At 34.4% G+C, this 26019-nt stretch overlaps 2 protein-coding genes across 2 annotated transcripts in view; both read left to right on the top strand.

The window, feature by feature from the left end:
* Positions 1 to 26019, top strand: part of LOC141394700 (zinc finger matrin-type protein 5) — a 345637-nt gene that overhangs the window by 115093 nt on the left and 204525 nt on the right. The gene's annotated exons all lie outside the window — the stretch shown is intronic.
* On the top strand, positions 1247 to 25439 carry LOC141394691 (uncharacterized). Its single transcript, XM_073969468.1, has 12 exons — positions 1247 to 1509; positions 1565 to 1757; positions 17352 to 17478; positions 17543 to 17999; positions 18067 to 18228; positions 18335 to 18440; positions 18498 to 19247; positions 19521 to 19627; positions 19691 to 19819; positions 19902 to 19932; positions 19995 to 20144; positions 23865 to 25439. Exons 2-12 carry the CDS (start codon positions 1589 to 1591, stop codon positions 24446 to 24448), a joined length of 2772 nt encoding a protein of 923 aa, XP_073825569.1. The 5' UTR covers positions 1247 to 1509; positions 1565 to 1588; the 3' UTR covers positions 24449 to 25439.

Here is a 26019-nt window from a genome sequence, read left to right as displayed (position 1 = left end):
GCAAAACATACACATGAAATACACGTAATGTAAGATAGCTATAAGTGTAAACACCGGGGTGTATTTCAGGATTTCGTGAAATCCACTGGATTTTGGAGCGTAAAGGCCTGCGTACATAAGCTGCTCCGCTGATTGCCTTGCTTTCCTGCTTCATTTTTGACATAATAAAAATAAAAGAATAAAGAAGGCCGAGCAAATTTCGAACTGGGTTGCCCTTTTCTTTTTTATTATTTTATCAGAAGTAAGCAAGGTAAGCAGGCAAGGCAACTTATGTATGCAGGCCTTAAGTGTAAACTTGGCATTTGTCGGCTGTCTTTCAGCTGTCCATCATTTTTTCACAGACAGTCTGGTTAACAAATTTTTGACATATTTAAGAAAAAGAAGTGAGAATATAATTCAAATGTGCTGAAAACAGAAGAATATGCACAAGGCGTCACACAGGCAAGTTTTGGGTTTTTGACAATCAATACATGAATATAATTAAAATGTGCTGAAAACAGAAGAATATGCACAAAAACAAAAAATGTGAACGGAAAATGAAAAGAAATCGATGATTTTCATTCATAATTTTACAACTGTTTTTGCAGTTGTCTGGACGCCTACGTCACACAGGCAAGTTTTGGGTTTTTGACAATCAATACATGAACTCAACTATGCTGTCCTGTGTAAACGCAAGGTAAAAGAGCAAAGGCAACATATAACGAATTTTTCTTTATTTTTTGTTTATCTGAAATGACGCCCAATTTTAAGCGGGGTACACACGATCAGTTTTGGCTGTCAGTTTTGCTCATATAATCGGTTGCTTGCCAGTGTGGCCGTTCATTTTTGTCAGTCATCAGGCAACCACAAAATATTTTGATGTTGCTGGACAGTTTGACAGTTATCGATATTTTCGAAAAATCGACAGTCAAAACTGATCGTGTGTACCACGCTTTACTGAAACTTTGGATGTATTTTCGGCTTAAGCCGAAAAGTTTTGTGTCATTTCTGATAAAAGAAAAATTCGAAATTTATTTCCCTTGATGTTTTATTCTTTTACCAGAAATTACGCAAATCTTTAATTAAATGCTGATTGTATTTTCGACTTTATTGCGCCATGCGTATTACGAAATTTCCGTTATTTTTCCATTCTCTTACAATTTGCAAAAATGTATTTCTCCTTATTCCCTCATATTCTCATCATTTTCTTAGCTGGGTTCTAAAATATCAAATTGTTATCGATAACATCGATAATATTCGATCTGTTAATCCCTACTAGAACAACAAAAAAGAAAAGAAAAAACCAAAAGAGGTGAAGAAAAACTTACAAAAACTATCTTCCGCGCTTATTTTTACTAAATTTTGCACAATAAAGTGCTGATTTATTAATAAATTTTCCCGTAGAAATGTGCTCTGAGTGTTCGGTAATCGTTTAATCATCCGATTTATGGAAAGTGAAAAGAAATTGTGCCGTAAATAGAAAATTTATCGGGCAAGTTCTAACGTCGTCCAACGCCAACAACAAAAAAAGTAATCAAGGAAGAATTGTGTAAAGTTTTAAGTAAAGAAATCAAATTCGTTTAAGGTTTTTTCCAAACCAAAACGCGCTATGGCTTCCGTGAGCGCGTCAGAAGATTTCGATGTGGAACTTTTCGAAACGCGCTTGGAAGGCCTCAAAGATACACAGGATGGTATACAGCAAATGTCAGCGTGGTGCTTGAAACAGCGTGCACATCACAAGAAAATCGTTGCCTGTTGGCTAAATGTTTTCAAAAGAGGTATGTTTTGGCTAAGTAAGTGTGTGAGTGCGGCGAAGAATGGCATAAACACAGCCATAAAAAGTTTTTGTTTTTATTTACATGAAATCACCTACACTTCTTAAATGAGGGGGCAATCGATGAATTAATTTCGAGTTTTTGCCGGCAAAATGTATTCTTACTCCATGGCAATATGGTATACAGTAAAACCTTGTTAGATTCATCATTGCGAATGAAATAAATTTGTCCATAATAGTAGAGGTGTTCGTTTTCAAATGTGTAAAAAATGGAGTCCCCAAAGGAAGAGTTCCAGTAGATAAGGAATGCTAAGGATCACGATAGATAAGAAATGATAAATCTTAATTAAGATTGCTGATTTCTTAATGTGAAAATTGTTCCGGCATATTATGCAAAATATACAATTTGCGTTGGTTTTTCGTAGCATACTTTTAGGCGGCATCAATAGTAACATGTCTAAGAGTTATTGGAGCGAAGACTAGGGGAAAGATTTGGTAATAGAAATTGTGGGAGGTTAATTTGAGGCTGCCATGAATTGTTTCTTAAAGGCGATCCTAAACCAAATTCGTTGTTCATTATCCACTGCGGTTACGGAGCTTCAACAGACATCACTTAAAAAGTCATTACATTTAAAAATCTTTTTTAAGAGCATGTCAAGACTATGCAAATTGTCAATATCGATTCTTAGTGGTAAATATCTGCAATAACTGCCCGGTCACTTTATGGCTTCGTCTACAGCCGGCTAATCTTAGTTTATGTTTATAAGTTGTCGGTTTCATATCTCGGAAACCGATTGGATTTTCATTTTTGGATCTTTGGCAAACTTGTAGCTCTAGTTCTGGATAACAAAAATGAAGACCATACCAATCCATAAAAGTGGGTTATTAGCACGTTTCCATAAGATTTGGTCTTATTTCCTTCGCATTATCAGATTATTTTTACATTAAATTCCAAAAATAGTATCCGTGCTAAGGATATTAGCTGCTTTGAAGATACGTACAAAGATTGTCCACCCTTACAAATAATTTTTGAGAAAATATCACCGATATATTCCACTATGTGGTAAGTTTTTCCTTGAAAATTTTAATTTTTTTATATTTATAACCATCTGGGCTGCAGTGATGCACTAAAGGCAGTGGTTATCCACATTTTTGCACATATTGTCAGTATTTCGTCTTATTTCTATTCCAAAATACTTTTCAACTGTAAAAAGTAATAAATGAATAGCTTTTAACATGTTCATTTTACTTACTTACTGCTATTATTTTGTACACGAAAAAACCTTCCTGAGCAGAAAACTTCAATGGTGTTTCTTAATTTTGCATATTTATGTAAAATATTTTAGCTCGTGAGGTCTGGAACCTTATAAGCATTCACCTGACGCAGATAATTCTATTCCTTTAGAATCTATAGCAGTATTACTGCAATTTTCGTACATAGTAGTTCCGCACTGCTATTATTTTGCACGGTACTGTATATTTTCGGCCGATTTCACGTATTTTCTGTACCACACACGCTATATATGTCTTTGGATATAGCTCCCATATATATTTTCGCCCGATTTCACGTATTTGCTACACCAAACACTATATACGTCCGATTTGATGAAATTTGGAAAGTTTAACTGAATTCCATATAGAAATAAATGTGCCAAATTATATCGAAATCGGTTCAGATTTGGATATAGCTCCCATATATTTTTTCGGCCGATTTCGCGTATTTGCTGCACCAAACACGCTGTATAAGTACAATTTCAATAATATTTGTAATGTGTGACTGAATTCGGTGTGGAAATAATTGTGCCAAATTATATCGAAATCGGTTAAGATCTGGTTATAGCTCCGTAGTGCGATTCTCAAAAACACACATTTTTTGAGTTACCGACAAATATCGGTAAAATTAAAATGCTTATAAACACGGCGATTAACGATATTTTTCGGTAAGTTGGCGACCAAAAGAGAGTTCTCGTAAAGTTCTATCGATAGCAACAGTAAAGTTCTATCGATAGCAACAGAGTTAGAGAATCGCACTACCGATTTATATTTTACATATTCACAGTGGTGTAGGGTATCATATAGTCGATCTGGCCCGACTTTGATCCTTTCCTTACTGGTTTTTTAATAATTTCTTTTTCTAATGTGTTCTTTTGAATACTATCTACCATCAAACCCTTTTTATTGAAAATTTGTTCATTTTAATATAATTACAGACATTTTTGTGTTCACGTCTCCACTAATTTTTTCTTAAGCGACATGCATTTTCAGTTGTGGTGAAAAAGACTCACTAACAAAAAGTTAAATTCCGATACTACTACCTGGGTAATTGTACCATGGTTCAAATACAAAAGATGCCGACTACTGGTACATGCCGGACTTACCCTAGTTCCTCAAATATAAGAGAATGTTTTTTTCTTGCTTTCAGCTTTTTTCAACCTTAGTATCTTTATGTTCTTTCCTATTTTGTAGTCGTCGTCCACGTGAGGAATATGAGAGTGACTATTTGCAGAATTTATTTGAGACATTTTTTCTTACGCATTCATTAGTTTGAGGAGGAGAGGATATAGAGAGTTTCCAGTTTAAAGCCAAAGTTATCCACCACCTTTTCCAAACAATGTGAACTGAGTTCTTATCATGGCACAATTACCCAGGTAGTGGCATCGTAAAATTTTGAATATGTTATGTCAAAACTTTCTTTATGTTGGAAAGACATACCATTTTTCAGAAATATGTGCTTTTGAAAATCCAGTGATCAAAATTCAGAGGTGAGAAGTGTATCCCATAGATTTGAAGGTTGTTTGAATAATAAAAAGTTCTTTGTTTGTAGCCATAAACATGCTATTGTAGCCATAAACATGCTATTGTCGATGAAGTTTTACATCTTTAGGTTCGAAATATATCCATAAAATTAACCCAGATATGCCCAGCGTCCTATATATAGGACACACAAAATTCTTGCTAATTTGATATGTTATGTTTATCAAAGTACCGTTTATTTTGGTGATATACTCAGTACACATCTGTAGCTCTTGGGATATTATGTGATTCCATTATTTTGAGCTACTATTTTTGAGTTTTGAGGTCTAGTTCATCGAAGTTGCCACCGATCGCTTAGTTTTTACAATGATTTGCGTTATGACCGATTAATTATTGGGTAATTTTATAACGAAAACATACACGATGTGGAGCCTACTACGAAAAAACGTTAACTAGATGCCGAAAAGGTGTCTTTGGACTATATGTCAAATGTTTTGTGTCCCATAACTCCCAGTTATATGATAAAACCCTGTGTCCAAAAGTGGCCTCAAAAACCACTTTTTTCAACAAATTTTTAAAAAACATATAAACATACTGTTATTATTTCACATTTGCTTCTAAAATAATATAAAAATACTTTTAAAATGATCACGATCAAGCAATGGGCATATCTGGGTTAAATGACAATCGGTTAATGCGCATTAAAAAAAGGTTTTCATAGACGGTAATTTGCCACAAAACCACATAATATTTTTCTACAAAAAAATCAGACGCTAGATCAAGAAGTGTTCTTTCAGAGGAAAAAAAAGAATCTACCAAAAAAGTATGTTTTTTTTTTTTTTTTTTTTTTTTGGAAAAAAATCATGAAAACTTACCTTTTTGGGCTTTACAAGTGGGGATCACTCCTTAAGAGATGGGACAGATTGATAAAAGTGCGCGAAACAAATAACGACTTTTCCAACACTTCCGTAATTCTCGGTAAAACGAATTGAATTTCTATGAACGACCACGGAAAGAAGCAAATTAAACAATATAAACCGGTACCTGCAGCTGACGATGTACATACAAAGGTTGAACAAATTTCAATCCCACCTTTGATAGCTTTCCTGTCCACCACTCATTTTAGTTGATCGTCTTAGATTTTATTAAAAAGCTTTTGGACCATATGGATTTGCCCACGAAAAACATATCGCTGTAAACAGGAACACAAGAAGAACCCTCAATAAAAACGTATGCCCTCAAACAGCGTTAAACCACAATTAAGACAACAAATTGGAACATTTATGAGTGAGCTACCTGAAGGTATATCGATATCGATCGATGGGTGTACCCGAATACTCCGATATAGTCCATATTCGAACCCGATCTATGTCTTGATGACATATTACGAGAAACATATGTATCAAATTAGTTGATCCGTTCGAGAGTTATCGTGTGCACTATTTTAGCGAAAATGTTTGAACTTTTGTGGGACAGTTAATAGAAGGTGGGGGGTCTAAAAGAGGAAAAAGCATATTGATTTCGGTAACGGTTAGATAATATTCAGGGGTCGAAATGGGGGGGAAAACTCATGTGGAGAGAAAGTCGAAGTTTTATTGTTATGAGAATTTCTCTGCTTCTACTGTAGGTATTACAAAAGAAAAGACTGACAATGAAAGTAAAAAATGAGAAAAGTCGAAGAAATTACGATATCCGCTAATGCATCAAATTTTTTTTGATTTTAATTGTTTTAATGAATATCACAGCTTTTCAAGAAAAGTTTTCGATATTAAAGTACACCTACTGAGCTTTAAATTAAAAAACATGCTCGGCTATCCCAATTTCTAATTTGTGCTGTTTTATTTCAAATGAGGTAATCATTGCTTCTGGTGAACATATTCCAAAGCAAACCAGTAAAGAAAGGATCAAAGTCGGGCGGGGCCGACTATATAATATTTCTATATTATATTATTTCTATACCAAATTCCATCACATATTCCAAATTTTCTTTTTTTTTTCTTCAAAACTGGACAAATATAGCGTGTTTCGTGCATCAAATATCTAAAATCGGCAGATAATATTATGGAAGATATATCCAAATCCGAACCGATTTCGATATGATTTGGCACTCTTATTTCTAGACTAACCACCGTCACAACTTCCAAATTTCATTGAAATCGGACATATATAGCGTGTTTCGTGCATCAAATAGGCCGAGAATATATATATGGGAGCTATATCTAAATTTGAACCGATTTCGATATACTTTGGCACACTTATTTCTATACTAAATCCCGGTCCACACTAGCTTGAATTTCATTAAAAAATTTCATGAAATTAGGTGTTCCTAAATCGAATTCCCCACTACAGCAATTTTATGATTTTACTCTACCATGGAGGTCGATCTAGAGACGCATAATTTCATGCAATTTTTTCAATGAAATCACTCTAGTGTGGACCGGGACTAACATCCGTCATACATTACAAATTTCATTGAAATCGGACATACATATGTATATAGCGTGTTTCGTGCATCAAATACCTAAAATCGGCCGAAAATATATATGGCAGCTATATCTAAATCTGAACCGGTTTCTATATACTTTGGCACACTTATTTCTAGACTAACTTCCGTTGTTTACAAAAATACATGGATAGACGGACAGACAGACGGACATGCGTAAATCGACTCAGAAAGTTATTATATGCATATTTGTTTTATCCCTATAAAACAAAGACGTTATACCCCTTACCACAAGGTGGTGTAGGGTATAAAAAGTAGGCCGTCTGAGCTTTAAATTAAAACCAATTGTGTTGGAAAACTGAGGTTTTTGCGGAAACTAAGGTTTAAACAATTTAGCGAAATGAGGGCTGTATCCGATTTATCCCAATAAATAGATTGTGAATGTACATCCACGGTTTTTGATGGATTGTATTGAAATTAGTATAGATCGATGTATTTTTCAAGGGTGATAGTGAAATGCGTTTCTGCTTTTGCTTGAAATTCAACGAAAATAAAAGAAAAACTCTACTGACATTTTTGTCTTACATATGTACATATGTACATATATTTTTAATAAATTTGCTCATGATATTTTTTTGTCTTTCCTATTATTTTCAAACCGTTGAAAAGATTTGTAAAGTTTTCACTTAATTCTAACTGAGATCAATGCCTCAGTTCCAGAACCTGTAAGAATCCACTACATACTTTTGAGTTTTTGACAATGAATGTATTATTTTTTTTTTTACTATTTTTTTCGATATCATAAAGGAAAAATTCTTATCGTAGTAAAAAATAGTAGTTTCTTGCAGGTTCTGGAACAGGCATAATATTTTGTCATATTTTTCAAAACAATACATACACACATGCTCCGTTCCAGAACCTGCAAGAAGCTACTATTTTTAACTAGGTCCATATTTACATTCGGCAATTGTCAATTTGTCGGTGAGAGAGAGGGTGTTGAGAGGCAAAGGGTTACCATATAGCTCACCTCTCCCTCCTTCAAACTGACAATTGCCGCAAGGAAAATTGCCTAATGTAAATATGGACTAGGCCTTTATACACAGGCAGTATTGGCAAAACAATAGCAAAGTTACAAAACATTTTCACCAATACATTCATACTTTTCTCTATAGAGAGAGGTCGGAATAATAATATATACCCCCCATACCATTGCTATCGCAAACGATCCGTTTTCGAATGTTTTTCGATAGTTTTGCGGATATTTTGTTAGAAAACGACACACGAGAACGAATTGAAAACGATTCATCCGTCGCTCAGTTTGTGGCAGGAAAACCTTCGAATTCGAATATCGTCAATAATATTATTAGTGAAGGAAAGATGATAGTTTTTACGATAGTGCCGAAAAAGCATTTTTGGCGGACATGACATGTTTAACTTTACCTGACGTCTGTTGATATTTCTGTTATGTACCTTTTCTTCTTTGTAATGTTTGCGATTCAATGCGTGTAACTGTTTATAAACATTGTTGTCTTGTATTTGTATCCTTTTGTGTTTATCATCACTTCTTGTTAATATTATACGTAGCATTTATATCGAAAATATTTGAAAAAAGCAAATGGGAATTTTTTACGAACTACATAAATTTTTTTTTAAAACGTAAAAAATTTCCGAAGTAAAAAATGTTTCTCGAAACAATTTTTCTTATGAAGAAAAAACATTCGCAAAATGTTCGAAAATGATATCGTTTTTAAACTTTTGACGAACAAAAGAACAACGTGCTTGTGTACACCCGAAAAACATTTGCTAATCCTTCGACAGTGATATCGTTTTCGAAAGTTGCGCCGGACATTCGAATAATATCCGCACTTGGTATGGGGGGTATTATTCGCCTGCACTAACAACAGCGAAACATAATACAAATTCGCGGAAAGAAGTGGGATTCTCTAACGCATTTTTTTGTTACCGACAAAAATCGCTAAAATTAAAACGCAAATTTGTGAATTAAAAGTATGAATAAATGTTGGCATCACTGTTGCTATCGGTAGGACTTAGCGAACCTTAATTTCGGTTGCTAACTTACCGACTTACCGACCTAACCTAACCTTAATTTTACCGATTTTTGTCGGTAACCAAAAAATGCGTTAGAGAATCCCACTACAGAAGATTCGTCGTAGCGACTGTTTATAAACAATAATTTTTTAGAATCGTTTAGAATGGCAAATTAATCGCCTAGGTGAATTTTATATAAAAATTCACCGGAAAGAAGCGCAGAAGAATAATCTGATCAAAAAAACGTCCAACAACCTTCCAAATGTTTGCAGGGTATACATATTTAAAAATGTATGAATATTTGTGAAAAAGGTTTGTATTTTTGCTATTGTCTTGCCAATACTGGCATTTGTAAACGCAGGGTTACTACGATAACATTTTTCCTTTATGTTATCGAAAAAATAATAAAAATTAGCAGATTCGAACAGACCAATATACAAATGGTGTATACTGAATTGAAAGAATAAGGGGACCAATAGAAAAATTGCTATTTCTTACCTTGCTGCCTATGGCTTACCTTATAATGAATGTACCATGGGGTATACGATCCATTTCTTTACAAATAACATGTAATACACATCCCAACAAAACAGCTAAAGTTAATCAAAATTTTTTAAGATGAGTGAACAGCTTGACTTTTATAAAAATGTTTAACCTTTTTATCCGAGAAAATTGAAAATTTTTTAGCGAATGTTATTGGATCTCAGTAGTCATATATCATGTTACTAGAGCAGTAGTAGTTTTCAGACCACAAGGTCTTTCAAAGGAGTGTAATGGGCGTTTTTAAGAATGACTTTGCAAACGTTTAGAGGGTTAATTGGTCCAAAAAAGTTCTCGGCATTCATTTTGTAATCAATGTAGATATGAAAAGAGTAAAAAAAATTATAGCAAATATCCTCTGATTCATTCCCTAACTGAGTATAAAATAGTTTTTCCTTACATTTTTTCTCATTGTTTTTTTTTTTTTTAATATGAATAAATAAAATTTAAAAATTGCCCGTAGTCCGACTTCAGTTAAATTGCTCGACTCTGACTCCGAAACCCTGACTGAAACCGTCATAACTTTTGTGCATAATAACAAAATTTACTCCCATTATTTATTATATTATATATTATTATTTATTATTTGTATTTGGTTAACATTGTTGACATTCCAACTGTTATTTCATTAACAGAAATGTGGCAATTTGTATTAAATTAATTACTGTTTACACCAACATTATAAATCGTCTTAAAATTTTTTGTTCAAAAAAATAGGAGTGTTGAAGAAAAGGGACAATAAAAATATTTTTAGTTGAATTTACGACCAAAACTGTAAATATTTTAGTTGATAGTACTAATTACAATATATTTGAATTTTTTTTTTTTTTTGAAAACAAAAGTCCTTTGTTAGTATCCAAAAACAGGCTATTGTCCTTCTGGCGACTTTTCCAATAAAGTAAGCACTTATTGGGGAATTCAGTGGATTTTATAAACAAAACCTTTACTGATTAGAGTAGTTTAACACTCTGACTGTTACCTCAAACAAAACATAATGATTGGTATCCCATAAATAGGTGTATTTTGAACCATGAACCAAATTTCAGTTTTCATTAATCCTTTATGAAAGGATCGGCCAAAACAGTGCTTTTATAAGTCATTTATTCCTTGACCAAATAAAATTATGAGGTCCTCAGGATGTTAGCTTTATGTACACAATCAATTTCACTTCTATTCCAAAAATTTTTTAAAGCGTGAACGGTTGAAATTGTTTTTACACATTATGTGAAAATCCGGCTTTGACTACTCCATGGTTGTCATACACCGTATTATATTTTTCTACATTTATTCACGTTTTTCGTTCAAAAGTACTTAACTTAGATTAGTTCTCATAGAAAATTGCGTTTTACACGATGCAACATCTAATAAACATATTCGTAGGGCAGCTTCAGAAGTATTTCCTTAAAAAAAGTTTTTTTAACAAAGCGTCTAGAAAAATGGTCCATATCTGCCAATCATCCAATTTTTCAAATATAAACAAAATAATTTTTCTGCGTGTAGTTAAGATGCTAAGGACCTCAAAACATTATTTGGTCGAGGAATTAATGCCTTAAAGATACGCTTTTTTGGTCGATCCTTACATAAAGGTCTAATGGAAACTGGTTAAAACTTCGCTCAAGGTTCAAAATACACAAATTTATGGGGAACCAATCATTATGTATTGTTCGAGGTAATATGCTGTTTATATTAGAGCTTTTTGCAGGGTTAACCTTCTTTATAAGGATTTGTTTGAAATATAAGCAATGGAATTGACATTTAAAACCCAGTCGGTTTGTTAAATCCGGTTATATATAAACGGGGTATAACAGCTAGAGTGTTAAACAACTCTAATCAATAAAGGTCTTGTTTATAAAATCCATCGATTTCCCAATAAATGCTCAAGTTATGGGAAAATAGCTGCAAGGATAATATCCTGTTTAAGGGCATATCCAGAGACCTTTTTTGTTTTCAAACTGCCTTCAAATCTATTAAATTCACTACTAACAACTAAAATATTGACAAGTTTGGTCCTAAACTCAAATAAAAATGGTTTTATTGTCCTTTTTCTTCCACACTCCTATTTTTTTTTTTTTTTTGAACAAAAAATTTGAAGGCGATTTATAATTTTGTTTTTCAAAATAGTCTGACTTAATCCCATTGTTGTTGTTTTATTATTTTAAAACAACTAATTTATTAGTGGAAAAAGGTTGGCATTGTTCGGCAAGGGGTAAGGCAAGGAAGACTAGTTTCGATCCACTCCACTGGATCTCATCAGTTCCCTTGTTTCTTGTTTGTGGATATTTTCCACCGAAGTTATTTTTCAATAACTTCTTCAACAAGAAACTTTTTATACCCAAACATCAATCGTCACCTCGAAGTATAAAAGTGAACAAAGAAAAAACTTCAATAAGAAGTTTTTCTTTGGCAACCTAACACAACTCCGACGAAAGTGTTTGCGAAACACACCAAACCTTTTCCCACTGCTATGTGTCGTCGAATTTCGACGAATGCACATAACAAAATGTAGTTGGTAGCTTGTCGCAGCCAACCATAGAAACGGTGCCAAAACGCTTAGCCTCAATAAATATATTCTTTCTCATGATGGAATCTCTCAAATAAAACGCTTGCCGTTTAATTTTGCCACCATTTATAACACTGCTCAACAAAATTGAAGAAGTTGAATGTTTCAACCGATGTTGTTGTTGTTTCTAAATGAAATCGGCGAGCTATTTTCAAATCTGGTCACGGTTTTTCTCCATCAGTTCTTGTTCTTGAGATATAGCTCAAAATCGAGTTTCATCCAGAATTTTGTTATTTTCGGATACAAACAAATATTTTTTGCGGGTTTTTCGACACTAATATATTAAGAAGATGTTATACGCTCGATACAAAACGTTTTTTGAAATAATTATGGCGAATATATATCAAAAAATTAAGAAAACATACAATGAATCTTGTAAAAATTGCATATTTTGAGTACTTTAAACTGTAATTACGTCATCGGGGGAAGTCATAGGAGCTTCATATGGCATTCCGGATATGCTCAGGGTGTCTACTATATAGTCCTGTATTCAAATATATAATATAAAGTTCATAGCGCAGACGATTCGCCCATAACCTAAAAATCGTCATGAAGACTGCCATTGAAAAGTAAATGGCATATTTGGTAATGATATCACAGGTAAATGATTTCCCTTTAGCAGTCTTCATGGCGATTTTTAGGTTATTGGCGAATCGTGGGCGCTATGAATTTTATATTAGCGGTATTCACTCATTGTGGTAGATTTACAACTCTTGTTAATGTACTATATGTACCAGGGTTTTTTACAACGAAGTGTGAATGTCTTCTTTGTGAATATCGTAAAAAAATCAAAGCATCTTAACGTCGTCGTAAGTCTATCTTTTAGTTTCAGTTTTATTACACTTTTTTCATAAAAAATTGTTTTTTCTTGGCCTCCATTCTTTTATTCTTTTTATTTTTCCCATTTTTCTACCAAAAAAAAAAACAAAACTCCGACATAAATAAAACTCACAACAAAGTGACGACACAGCAATCAGCTGTTCTAACCCTTGTAAAAGTACAATGGAATGTTTACAATACTTTTAGGTCGAGTAAATTAACAACCCTGTGGTAAATTAAGCTTTCATGTATTTTGTTGTTGTGGTGTTGTAAACACTTGTAGATTTACAATGTTAACAACATGTACAAGATCTACAATGCCACTTTACAACGATGAGTGAATACCGCTATTATATATTTGAATACAGGACTATATAGTAGACACCCTGAGCATATCCGGAATGTCATATGAGGCTCCTATGACTTCCTCCGATGACGTAATTACAGCTTAAAGTACTCAAAATATGCAATTTTTACAAGATGCATCGTATGTTTTCTATATTTTTATACCCTACACCACTATGTGGGGAGGGTATTATAAGTTGGTTTTGGCCAAAAAGTTTGTAACGCATCGACATAATGGTCGTAGACCCATACTTATATATATCAAAATGAATGTCTCCACGAGCTGAGTCGATCTGGCTATGTGTGTCCGTCCGTCAGTCCGTCCGTCTGTCCATCTAAACCTTGTAATCACGCTACAGGTCGCAATTTTGATCGGATCGTCACGAAATTTTGGGTGTTGATGGGGGTCTCGGAGGGGAAGAAGCCTATTGATTTTGGTGATGGTCGGATAATATTTAGGGGTCGGAATGAGAAAAAAACTTATGTGGATAAAAAGACAACGTTTTTTTCCAAAGCGAATATCTAAGCTTCTGTACGTGGTATACCAAAAGCAAAACCTGACAATAAAAGTAGAAAATGTCACCTTTCTAATGATGTAAAGTAGGTTCTTGTAGGTGATCAAACAACGAAGATATCACAATAGTGGCAAATAAACCCCAAATGTTCATGTTTGCGATTTAGTTATAATGACGAATATCACAGATTTGGCGGGGGACTTTCCAAAAGCAAAGCCGTACTATGAAAGTAGAAGATCCCATCTTTACAATGATGCAAACTAGGTCGGCGTAGGTGACCAAATAGCGGAGATATCACAATAGTCTGTAATTCATCCCATTTTTCCATTTTTTTTGGAAATCACGCTACAGGCCGCAATTTTGATCGGATTGTCACGAAATTTTGGGAGTAAATGGGGATATTTAGGGGTCGGAATAGACAAGACAAGACAACGTTTTTTTCCAAAGCTAATATCTCAGCTTCTATAAGGGGTATACCAAAAGCAAAACCTGGCAATAAAAGTAGAAGATATCGCCTTTCTAACGATGTAAAGTATGTTCTCGTGGGTGATCAAACAACGAAGATATCACAATAGTCGCAAATTAAACCCAAATTTTCATTTTTGCGATTTTAGTTATAATGACGAATATCACAGCTTTGGTTGGATACTTTCCAAAAGCAAAGCCCTACTATGAAAGTAGAAGATCCCATCTTTACAATGATGCAAACTAGGTCGGCGTAGGTGACCAAATAGTGGAGATATAACAATAGTCGGTAATTCATCCCATTTTTTTGGAAATCACGCTACTGAGCGCAATTTTGATCGGATCGTCACGAAATTTCGAGGGTTAAAGAGGGTCTCACAGAGGAAGAAGCCTATTGATTTTGATGATGGTCGGATAATATTTAGGGGTCGGAATGAGCAAAAACTTTATTTGGAGAAAAAGTCAATATATATAAAATATCACCTTTACAACAATGTAACGTTGGTTGTCGTAGGTGGTCTAACAACGAAGATATCGCAATAGTCGTTAATAAAACCCAACTTCTAATTTTTGCGATTTTAATAATAATGACGGATATCACACCTTTGGTTGGGGACCTTCTAAAAGCAAAGCCACCCTAAGAAAGTAGAAAATCCCATCTTTGAAATTATGCAAAGTAGGTTGGCGTAGGTAGACAAATAATAGAGATATCGCAATAGTCGTTAATGCATCCTTTTTTCCATTTTTTCTGCAATCACACTACAGGTCGGAATTTTGATCGGACATTTTCTCACAGAGATAGAAGCCTATTGATGTTGGTGATGTCGACAGTAGTCAAATATAAAATTAAATATTAAACATTTTGGCTCAGTTCGCCTTAAGCCAGCCAGATAGGTGTAAACTTTCGTATCTCCATAAAAGAAATGTTTTCGAGTGAAAAGATTATTCACAGAGGTAGTGGTGTAGGGTATCACATAGTCGGCCCCGTACCGACTATAGCCTTTTCTCACTTGTTTGATATATATTCGCCACAATTATGTCAAAAAACCTTTTGTTTCGAGCGTATTTTGCGCGATTTTGTTTAACTTTCTACAATGAATCCATTGGATATCAGCATATTCAGATAGCCAAGCCAATGCTCTAGTTACCTGCATAAGCCAAATATATTCCTACCCCCACAGATTTCGCCTAGGAGGCGCCTCAATAGGTCCATCCCATATATGAAGGCATTTCATCATCGGTCGATATTGTTTAACTTTCTACCATAGCCAAGTCAATTTTAGGTGGATGTAGTGGATATATCGAAAAATCATACACTAGTATCATGTTGCCCATGGAGTATTCTTTGCGTCTTTCTTTGGGATATGTCTATGAAGTGTAAGGTTAAGCCATAAATCGGAAGGGAACATAAAAAACTTGTTGGCTTCAACCCATTTTTAACCATTTTTCTACATTGATGCCAACACAGCTCCCAGGTCAATTAATTTTAATGGTCGACATTATGGGATTCCTCCTAAAACACTTCATTTTAAAGAAATTCAGTCATAATATATAGAATATGTTAATAGTTCGCAAATTCTGAAAGGGTGAAACTCGGATTCATCGATTGTAAAACATTTTTAATTTTTACCAAATATATCTACGTTAAATAGGGTAAGTGCTGCAAAGTTCGGCATGTACCAGTAGTGGGCATCTTTTGCATCTGAACTCAAATAACTAAAAATTATAGCAATAAAACATGAAAATAATCTTAAAAACGCTTCAAATATATACTGTCAGCTTACTGAGTGTAAAATTTCATTGAGCTAAGACCATTTATTATATGGGAATTTAACTTTTTGTTGGTGAGCGTTTTTCACCACCAACAGAACTGCATACCTCTTAAGGAAAAAATAGTGGAGATGTCAACATAATAATGTCTGTAATTATGTATATTAAAATGACAAAATTTTCAACAAAGTTCTTATGTTATAGAGAAGATTCAAAAGAACACTACAGAAAAAGAAATTATTAAAAAATTATTGTAATTCTGCCACTTTTGCTGATGCCGACTTTAGGAACAACAAAATACAAAATTTGTCAGAAGTCGGCATGGAGTGAAAAAAGTGCGGTTTTTATTTTTTATCTCGAAATTGTAAAAAAATGACACAAACTAATTTATTTAAGCAACATAATATATATAATTGTTCCACAAACATCCCAGAAGGGACAAGGGAGACTTCTCTCAGTGGTGTCTTAGGCACGCCGTTCGGACTCGGCGATAAACAGTAGGTCCCATATCATTGAGCTAATATGAATCGGGTTGACTCATTGATATGAGAGAAGTCTCCCCTTAAGCAACATAGGTATTTAAATTTTCTTACTTTAATTTTTAATTGTAATGTGAACAAAAAGCCAAAAAACTATTGATCTTTCAAATAATTAAGTCTAAACTAAACCTAAAAAAGAAAGTGTAAATGAATTCCAAATGTTAATCAAATCTTTAATTTATTTAATTTTTAAAAGCAATTTGGTGCGCTTTTGTTGTTTAATATTAAAGAAATGATTAACATATAACATTTATTTACTAAAATACGATATGCCGACTACTGGAACACGTCATGCGGACAATTGGAAAATGGTGGTCTAGCAAAAAAGCGCTACTTCACTAAATTCGAAAATTTCTCAAGTTTTATAAGAAATTATTTCATCGGAAAGTAAACAAAATTTCGAAGCAGATACGATTTACTGCATAGCAATTCTTTTAACAGGATAGTGGCAACAAATGCTTTAATCAATTGTTCACCAAGAAGTGGGAATTCCTTGGAAAGATTTTTAACTTATAAAGTTCGAAATTCTTTATTGTTGCCAGTCACTGCCTGATTTCAAGAATTCTCGTCTAAAAATACTATAATTTTTATTAAGCCTGTTTTGTAAGGAAATTTTAGTTGTTCAACGAAATTCGCAATGTTTTAGGCGAAAGCTCAGCGTCCTGATAACATAGAGAATTATTCTTTTTTAAACCCACTAGATTAGTAAAAATAAGCCACTTTTATTATTGCCAGAATCATTATACAAAGTATCTATATAACTACTACACTAACGTTTTTTCCTTTCAATTGTTTGCAGTTCGCGTTGAACATCGTTTAGTTTTATTTTATTTGGCCAATGATGTCATTCAGTATAGTAAAAGAAAACGTTTGGAGTTTGTGGAGAGTTGGGCCACAGCTCTACAAAAGGCCACTACAATGGTTAGGTAAGTAAAAAATGAAATATCAAAATTTTAATTTGTTTAGCAAAAAATACGTTCTTCTTTTCAGAGATGAAAAAGTCAAAAATAAAATTCTACGAATATTTAGTATTTGGGAACAACGTGAAATCTATAATGAGGAATTTCTAACAGATCTATGTGGCCTACTGAATATAGCACCGCCAAAGAAAGCCCACTCAACTATTGCCGATTCAGAGGACTTTCAAAATGCCAGTCTCATAACAAGTATTCGAGAATGTGTCGAATTATCGGAATTAACAGACAAAAGCTTTAAGAAAATGCCAAAAGCCCCAAATTGTGATATAGAGAATATCAAACAACATTTAAAAGATAAAAGTCATTCAGATGATGTGGAGAAGGAGTTGGAACGTTATGCAGCCTATATAGAGGCATTCAATAAGAATTTACAAGCTGAAATAAAAAGCCGCAAAAATGTTTTGGCCAATTTGGATACAGCGGTTAAATTTTATGCCAATCAAAGGGGAGAAGTAAAAGTTGTTGTTAGTGTAAGTATTGATGATGTTAAAAATAAAAACAATTTAGGAACTGAAAAGTAATGTGTGGCATATTTAGGCCTACAAAAATTTCGGCAGTCGGATAAAATTGGTCAAAAAGAAACTCGATGAAATAACACCAACTCTGCCGAGTCCCATACCTTCACCGGATATAAATGCACCATCACCGGAACCGGATGCTGATTTACAGCTACCAGATGATCAATCACCGATTTCAATGGTAAGTTTACCTTTTAATGGCTATTTTGGAAGTTACAGAAAAAAATTCTCCTTCTTATCTTCTTTGGTGTTGTTAAAATATATTTTTTTGCGCTTTTTTATTGCAGAGTTTTTTCAAAAACAACTTAAATGGCTATAGCAGTTATTTGGATGGAAATTTGCCTTTTGATATAAACGATTTTAAGTCTGATGAAACCTCATCCAAAAACTCAAGTAAGTATTCTACGCTCATTTGAATATGAGTAATATTTTAATATATTTTCATTTAAGGTCAACCGATCGAAGTAATTGGTTCAAGATCTGACGATGAAAGTTTCAATTCCAATGCCGAATATTATAAACCTGAATCGATAAGTGCTTATCCCGGTAATGATAATGTTATGATACCAGGTTTAAATACCATGCCTGTGCCGTCGGGTGGTTATACATCTTTGGCACGATCATCGCAACAATACAGTGATGTTTTACCACCTCCACCAAATCCTCCAATGTTTGGATCGCCCAACATCATGCCAAATAACCTACATCCGAGCATGAATTCTGGTTATGCGCCAATGAATGCACGTACATATAACACAAATGAAAGTTATGATCCAAATGCCTATAATAGGATACCGGTAACGAATACTGGTCCACCTATTGGTCCAAATATACGAGCGCCTAATAATTCACAAGTTATGCCACAACCACTTATGCCACCACCACCAATGCCACCTGCTATGGGATCAATTGATAGTTCAGAAAATGGTGGTAGTAATAACTTCAATTCTGCCTGGGATATGGGTTTGTCGTGGAACAATCCAATGGATAGTTCTAGTGCATCGACATCATCGTATGGCAATACACCGATTGATACGCCACTTTCACCGCCCCACTTCGATGTTGATCCTCATAATGCCAGTTCTGCAACGCTAGAGTATACGGAACATGATGGAAGCTTATCATCAGCTCAAGATGTTGATCATCGCCAGCTACATTTACCCGCTTTTGGAATTGGTCCCAAATTGGGATTAAGTAAAGGTAAGTGACGTCTTTGTATAAGATATAAAAAATTTGCAATTCAAAATAATACAATACAAATTCGTTCGAAAAAACAACCAAAGTTCTGTTTTTTGAAAAATAATTCATTCATGTTCGTTTTTAATTAAACGAACATTTTCTACAACAATAGGGGTTTGATTGTAATTGGAAGGAATTTGAATCGTCTTGGAGAAACGGGTCTTTAGATACAAATAATTCTGTATTACTTTTTAGGTAGCTTTATATATATTTAATACTTTATTTTCATTATAGAAAAAACCCGTCAATTGGATATTGATCATAGAAATCTCATATCATTGACTGGTTCACCGGGAGCAAATGATAACGATAAGAAATCCTGGTATCAATCTGGAAATGAGGTATGTTTAAAAAATGTTTTAAAGATATGTATCTTCTAACAACAATTCAACAATTTTCTCTAGGCAACAACTAATGATGTTGATTACCGTATACTTGGGCAAGCTATTAAAACAATTGAAACCACAATACTGCCTGCAGCTTTCAATGATACGTCCTCAATATCATCGCTATCAGCTGATGAGTCTGGAAATGTATGCTAACAATTTTACACTTTAATTGTTTTTTGTTAATCGGAATTTCACTTTTCTTTCTTTTAATATTTATACTTTAAAGCTTTCTAATATTTCTCCCGAAAAACGTGATAGTAAGTGATACATTAGTTTGAAACAATGTTCTGTATTCTCAATATAATATTTATTTTTAAAGGCCCCTCAAAAGAGACCCAGAAAGATGAAGCAGGTTCACAGCAACAACAAAAAACCGATGGAGACGGTGGAGGTACGGGTGGTTATGATCCAACAGACATGGTGGTTGATATGGATATGTCTGATGAGGATCTTGATGATATATTTAGAGGTTTGCTTAATATTTTGTTTTTTCTTAATTTTATTTATTTTATTATTTGTTTGATTTGTGTTCTTATTTTTAAACCACATTTTTTTGGTTCGTTCGTTTTTATTGTTATTGTAGACACATTTTTTCCAAATAATGTAGCACATAATGTGGGTTGTTTGTTTTAGGGTACGTCAGCAAAGGAAATTTCTTTAGAATTATAAAGTTATTAAAATAAGTCCGCGGAAATTGAAAAAAAAATAGGCGATTAATTGTTAGTGTGGATAATATATATCTCAAACTTCGTTTATATAGAAATTATGTCATAAATGTTGAAAACCTCTAAAAAGTTTTCTAAAAGGTCTTCATGGGAATCATTACCGTCGGCCAGTACTAAGAAGTAAAATTCTTCTAAATTTAAACTGTTCTAAATCGAGGATATGTTTATCAGTAAGTTTGATAGTAAAATTCTATTTTATATAGTGGATGTGTTATATTCTAACGTCATAAAATTGTTTTGTCCAAGGAAGAAAAAAAGCAGCACCATACGTTTTACAAATATAGCTCATTGCGAACCATCGACTATGTAATATTTGAGCTGTGTGCCATAAAAAGGAATACACCTAGCACTTAACAAATTTTAAGCCTATTGGGATGTACTGGATTTATTTAGAAGTGTTTAGGTTTTTCTCAGATATTGACTACTAAACCTTATTGTTTTGAGTTCAGCACAAATAAGTATAAGTGTATTGGATGTATATCAGGGATTGCAGATTATAGCAAAAACTATAGCGAAAGGGACTATATTGATTACGCTTGCAACTCCATCATTGTCGTTAGTGTTCCTTCGTCGTAGAAGCATAGTTCAAGTGGGTCAATTTTAGTACATTTTCGCAGGTCCTAAAATATCATAATCAACAGCAGCAACTACCTCTACGTGAGACTCGCGGCAGCGGGTTCTTTCGAACCGGTTTGACCCGAAACCATAGCGTTTCGGCCAGCGGCTGCCAACGCAGCATCAAACCTATGCTTCTACGTAGGTTTCATGCTACAACAACAACCTCCGCAGGTAGGTATGTATATCCTGTAGCGTATAACATTGGGAAGAGTGGCTGATGTTGTTTGTAGGATGATTGAAGGATATGCACGCTTATATCCTGCATGTTTTGTCGTCGGAGAGGAGGTTCGATGACCATCAGTGTTCCGCCTGCGGGTTCTTTCGTACCGGATTAACTCGAAACTAGTGTTTCGGTCATCGGCTACCATCCCAGCATAAAACTTATGCTTCTACGTATGTTTAATGCAGCTACAACAACAACCACGGTAGCGCGTTCTTTGTACCAGATTGAACCGAAGCCAAAAGCGTTTCGACCAGCGGCTGTCGAACCAGCATCAAACCTATCGTGCTACAACAACAACATCAGCAAGAAGGTAGTCTACGGCGGCCGAGCTATCAGGGGTCTTCAGCTCAACAATTATATTTTTGTGTTCGGATATTTTCACCATGGGAACGGTGAGCTCTTTTGGTCTGTGCCGGTATAGAGAAGAACCCCGGGCCATGGATCTGTTCTGTTTGCTAAAACATATCCCAGCGTGTCTACAACTTCGTCGTCGTTGGAACACGAGACACCCCCCGTCTCCCCGAGAACAAAAGATGCAGCATATAACATCACACGTTGTTGTTCAGCGTCCCGAAAATGTATCATTCCTGCCACGGTCTCCGCAACAATGTCGCTGAAGTCGTAGACTTTCAGGACAATCACGAATATTTCCATCGAAATTTTCCGCACGGACGATTATTTTAAAAACTGAAATTCTTTTAAAATTATTTTTTTTTTTTTTGAAAACTATTAGAATAACTAAAATATGGAATATTCTCGCCGAATCGATCAAAATACCCTTTTTGGACATATGTACATAAATATGGAAATAAAAAATTGTGAAATTGGGAAAAGAGAACAAATTACGCACGGAATTTATATTCATGATTGCCTGTTTATGAATCGGGCAACAAAGCTCACCGTTACCTGTAGCATATAACGTTGCGATGGCTAGAACAAAAGGATCGTACAAGAAGCGGATGAAGACTTACACCAGTCTGTCCAGTACAGACGTATCAGACCATCTTCCGATCATCTTCTCGGTAACAAGACCACCCGACTTCATAATCTCTGACCACCGCAATTTTCTGAAACAACAACCGCTTCAGAGAGCTGTCTATTATCCCAAATCCTCGGATAGCTGAGAGAATTTTCCTGAAGTCAACAGGCAAGTAGGCGAGCTTAAGAGGGAAAAGTAAACAAGCAGCAACAAGTACAAGATTAATTAAATTGGGGAAAGTTGTTAAATCGCCCTCCAATCCGGGAGTATTGTAGGGCGATTTCACGGCGTGAAAGTGTTTTCAAGGTGTGAAAGTGGCAGATCAGAAGACATACGCGTGTTATATTAAACGGCGGTTTATAGAGCACCCTGAGAGTGATAGGGTAAAGTGTGCTATTCGACAGGGAGCCGAGGAGGTACTACCACAGTTTACGTCACAATTTACGAGGAGGTACCACCACAGAAACACATGTCTAGCATGTGGATTGGAACCGCACGACACGCTGCATTTGTTTAACTGCCTAGCTATCTCCACTCACCTGTTTCTAATTCTTTATGGACGCAGCCACTTCAGTTTGCAGAATTTTTAATCTGGACACAGATGAACCTGAACCAGATAACTGAAAAAGGTATACCAGCGAACAACGACAATTTTTCAAATGCCACTGGAATTATATCAGCTAAATTGAAAATCCCTGATACACTACTCTCCTACTGCATATGCGATTTCTAAAACACGTCAAAACAATCTTGTCCTTAGAGGATGTAAAACTAATACACATATCGACACCTCCAAATAATAGTATGCTAAGTCTAAAAAGTGAGTTTTGCAGGAAAAGCTCTCAAAGTTTGGAAATTTTTTTGAACTTCTGTACTATGCTAAGTCAATATTTGTTTATAACTTCTGTTCGGATTGGCCGATCATTACCAAAATTAGACAGAGTTTAAGGTAAACGACGTTCGACACCTCCAAATAATAGTTTGCTAATTCTGAAAAGCGAGTTTTGCAGGACAAGCTCTAAAAGTTTGGAAATTTCTTTGACCTTCAGTACTTTGCTAAGTAAATATTTGTTTATAACTTCTGTTCGGATTGTCCGATCATTACCAAAATTTGACAGAATTTAAGTTAAAGGACGTTAAACATAAAAATGTAAAGAACTTGAAAACATGCTAAGTCGACTTAGCATACTATTATTTGGAGGCGTCGTTATGTAAATTGAGCGCATGTAATGTTTCATTCGTCCAAGCATATTTTTTTAGAGAAGCTTATTCTTGCATCCTACTTTATAATATTCAGTCTGATACTCGTTTTCTTTCATATAACCTCAATAAAAGCTTACAATATATTTAGACTATGCTGGATTTAGCTAATCCAGTGGATCTAAATTGTCATTTTATTACAATATATGTCAAATAAGTAGAGATAATGGACTTAATTATGATATAAGTGTATAGTCTAAGGGATGTTTTGCTGATAGTAAATGTCGATAAAATTTAAAGATTTTATGAAATGTATTCTTCTAGGGAATATAAATCAAACAACCCGCAGGCTTTATTTTCAGCTACAAATATCATTCTAGGGATTTACAAATTGTTAAACGTAAAATTTATATTCCATGCCTTTCATTATTTTATGCATAACAGAGGTTAATGAACAGATGGCAGAACAATCGGGAGAAAATAATAAGGATGCCAATAGCGAAACAAATGGTGGAGATGCGGATGCCAGTGAAACAACGGATAGAGTTCCCTATCAGAGACCGCCACTTCTTGAAACACCTGCTGAATATGATCCCCAAACAAATTGGGATTGTCAAGATTGGCCACAACAAATGTCCGGCATGCAATGGCAAAGTAATCGTGGTGGTCTGGCAAGTGGACCACATGGAGTGCCGCCACCACCAAGACCGCCATATGGTATGCAATTTCCAATGACGACCAATGATAACAATCCATTTGCTGTTCCTAGTGGTAGTCCAATATTTGGTGGTGGTCGTGGAGGTTTTGGCGCACCCGGTATGGGTCGTGGTGGACGTGGCGCTTGGGATGGTTCACCACAAAATCAATTTCGCAATTTCCCCAGACCCCCACGTGGCGGTGGAGGTGGTGGTTCTCCGTTTTTCAATCGTGGCCGTGGCAACCGAGGTATTGGTAGTCCAATGATGATGCGCGGTAGTCCAGGACAAGGATTCCGTGGCAAATTTCGAGGAAAAAATAATTGGATATAAATCTTAAATACGTAATCCAAAACGTACTAATATAGTGATAAGTTATAACTTAACTAACTGTTTAAACTGGTAACAAAGTTATGAATTTCTAACAAAATGTAAATAGTAAAACAAAAAACAAAACAACAATTAATATTATAAATATATATGCAGTAATGTAGAGGGAAAATGAGTTTTTGACATGGAGTATAGAACAACAAAAACGTTTTTAAAGAAATTCCAATCTCTAGCAGACATTTTAAAATCTATACAATAAAAAATTGGCTATGTAAAGTTAATTTTAATATCTAAAAATTAAAAAAATGAGCAATTTGTAAAACTATATACAAAACAAAGAATTATGTAAAACTTATTTTCTCTCAATCGTTAGCAAGTAGGATCATCAGAAATTTCTAATAACATTGTTGTTATTATTATTATTAACTTAACTACGATATACTATAAGTAACTTTTTTTAGTTTTACAACAAGGAAGAATGTAATTTCAATAGGTTTTAATGTGAATGTTGGAAATATTCTATTCACATTCTCCTCTTTAGTTATCCCCATCCTATTATTATAATTTTTATGACTTGAATTCTCGACAGACATGACGAATATCGTTAGCCTTCCCTCCTCTTCCCCGCCCAGTTGTCATATAAACACTTTAACTACGTTTTTTATTGTTTTTTTTTTTTTTATTTTCAAAAAAAGAAATCTAAATCAAGTTATATTTGAAATAAGCTATGTAATTAGTAACCAAATTTATTAACATGTTTTATGACCACAACAACAACAAAGAAATGAAGAAGAAAAACAAACGTTTAATAGAAGTACATACATTTTAATGTTATATTATATACATACATATAAAGCTACTGCTAAACACCCCCTTTGCATAGTGCATACATACATACACAGTCTTAAAATATAAAACAAAAAAATCTTCTGCAAAAATCAAGATGTTTAAATAAAAAGCTTAGAATTATATTCAACTTAAAAAAAGAAGAAAATTAATCAATTAATGTGAAATCGGAATGGATATTAAAATGGCTCTCAATTTGTTTAAAGTGTAAAGTTCAAAACTCTGGTTGGAAATGGTTTCTCAATTAGATTGAGAAAAATTTAAGGTTGGGACTGTCGCATGATGAACAAAAAGATTAAAGAAATCGAGTTCGGAGATATTCCAATGACAATAAATTGCTATTTGTGGGTTGACGGACGCCCCGGAGGGGAACAAGCCTATTGATTTTGGTGATGGTCGGATAATATTCAGGGCAAAAATTGTGCTAATCTAACCCAATTTTTCATTTTTGGGAATTCAATTGTAAGGTAAAATATAGCTTTGGTTGGGGACCTTCCAAAAGCAAAGCTTGAAAGTAGAAAATCCCACCTTTACAATAATGCAAAGTAGTATGGCGTAGGCGGTCAAACAACGGAGATAGATATCGCAATAGTCGATAATACATCCCACTTTTGACTTTTTTGTAATCACATTAAAATTTGATCTGATCTCACGAAATTTTGGGGGTTGGTGGGGGTACTGGAGGGGAGGAAGCCTATTGATTTTGGTAATGGTAGGATCATATTCAG

This window comes from Musca autumnalis, unplaced genomic scaffold (genome assembly GCF_047663935.1).
Source record: "Musca autumnalis isolate F117 unplaced genomic scaffold, ASM4766393v1 scaffold_2, whole genome shotgun sequence".
Classification (NCBI taxonomy): domain Eukaryota; kingdom Metazoa; phylum Arthropoda; class Insecta; order Diptera; family Muscidae; genus Musca; species Musca autumnalis.
This window is presented reverse-complemented; position numbering and strand designations above follow the sequence as displayed.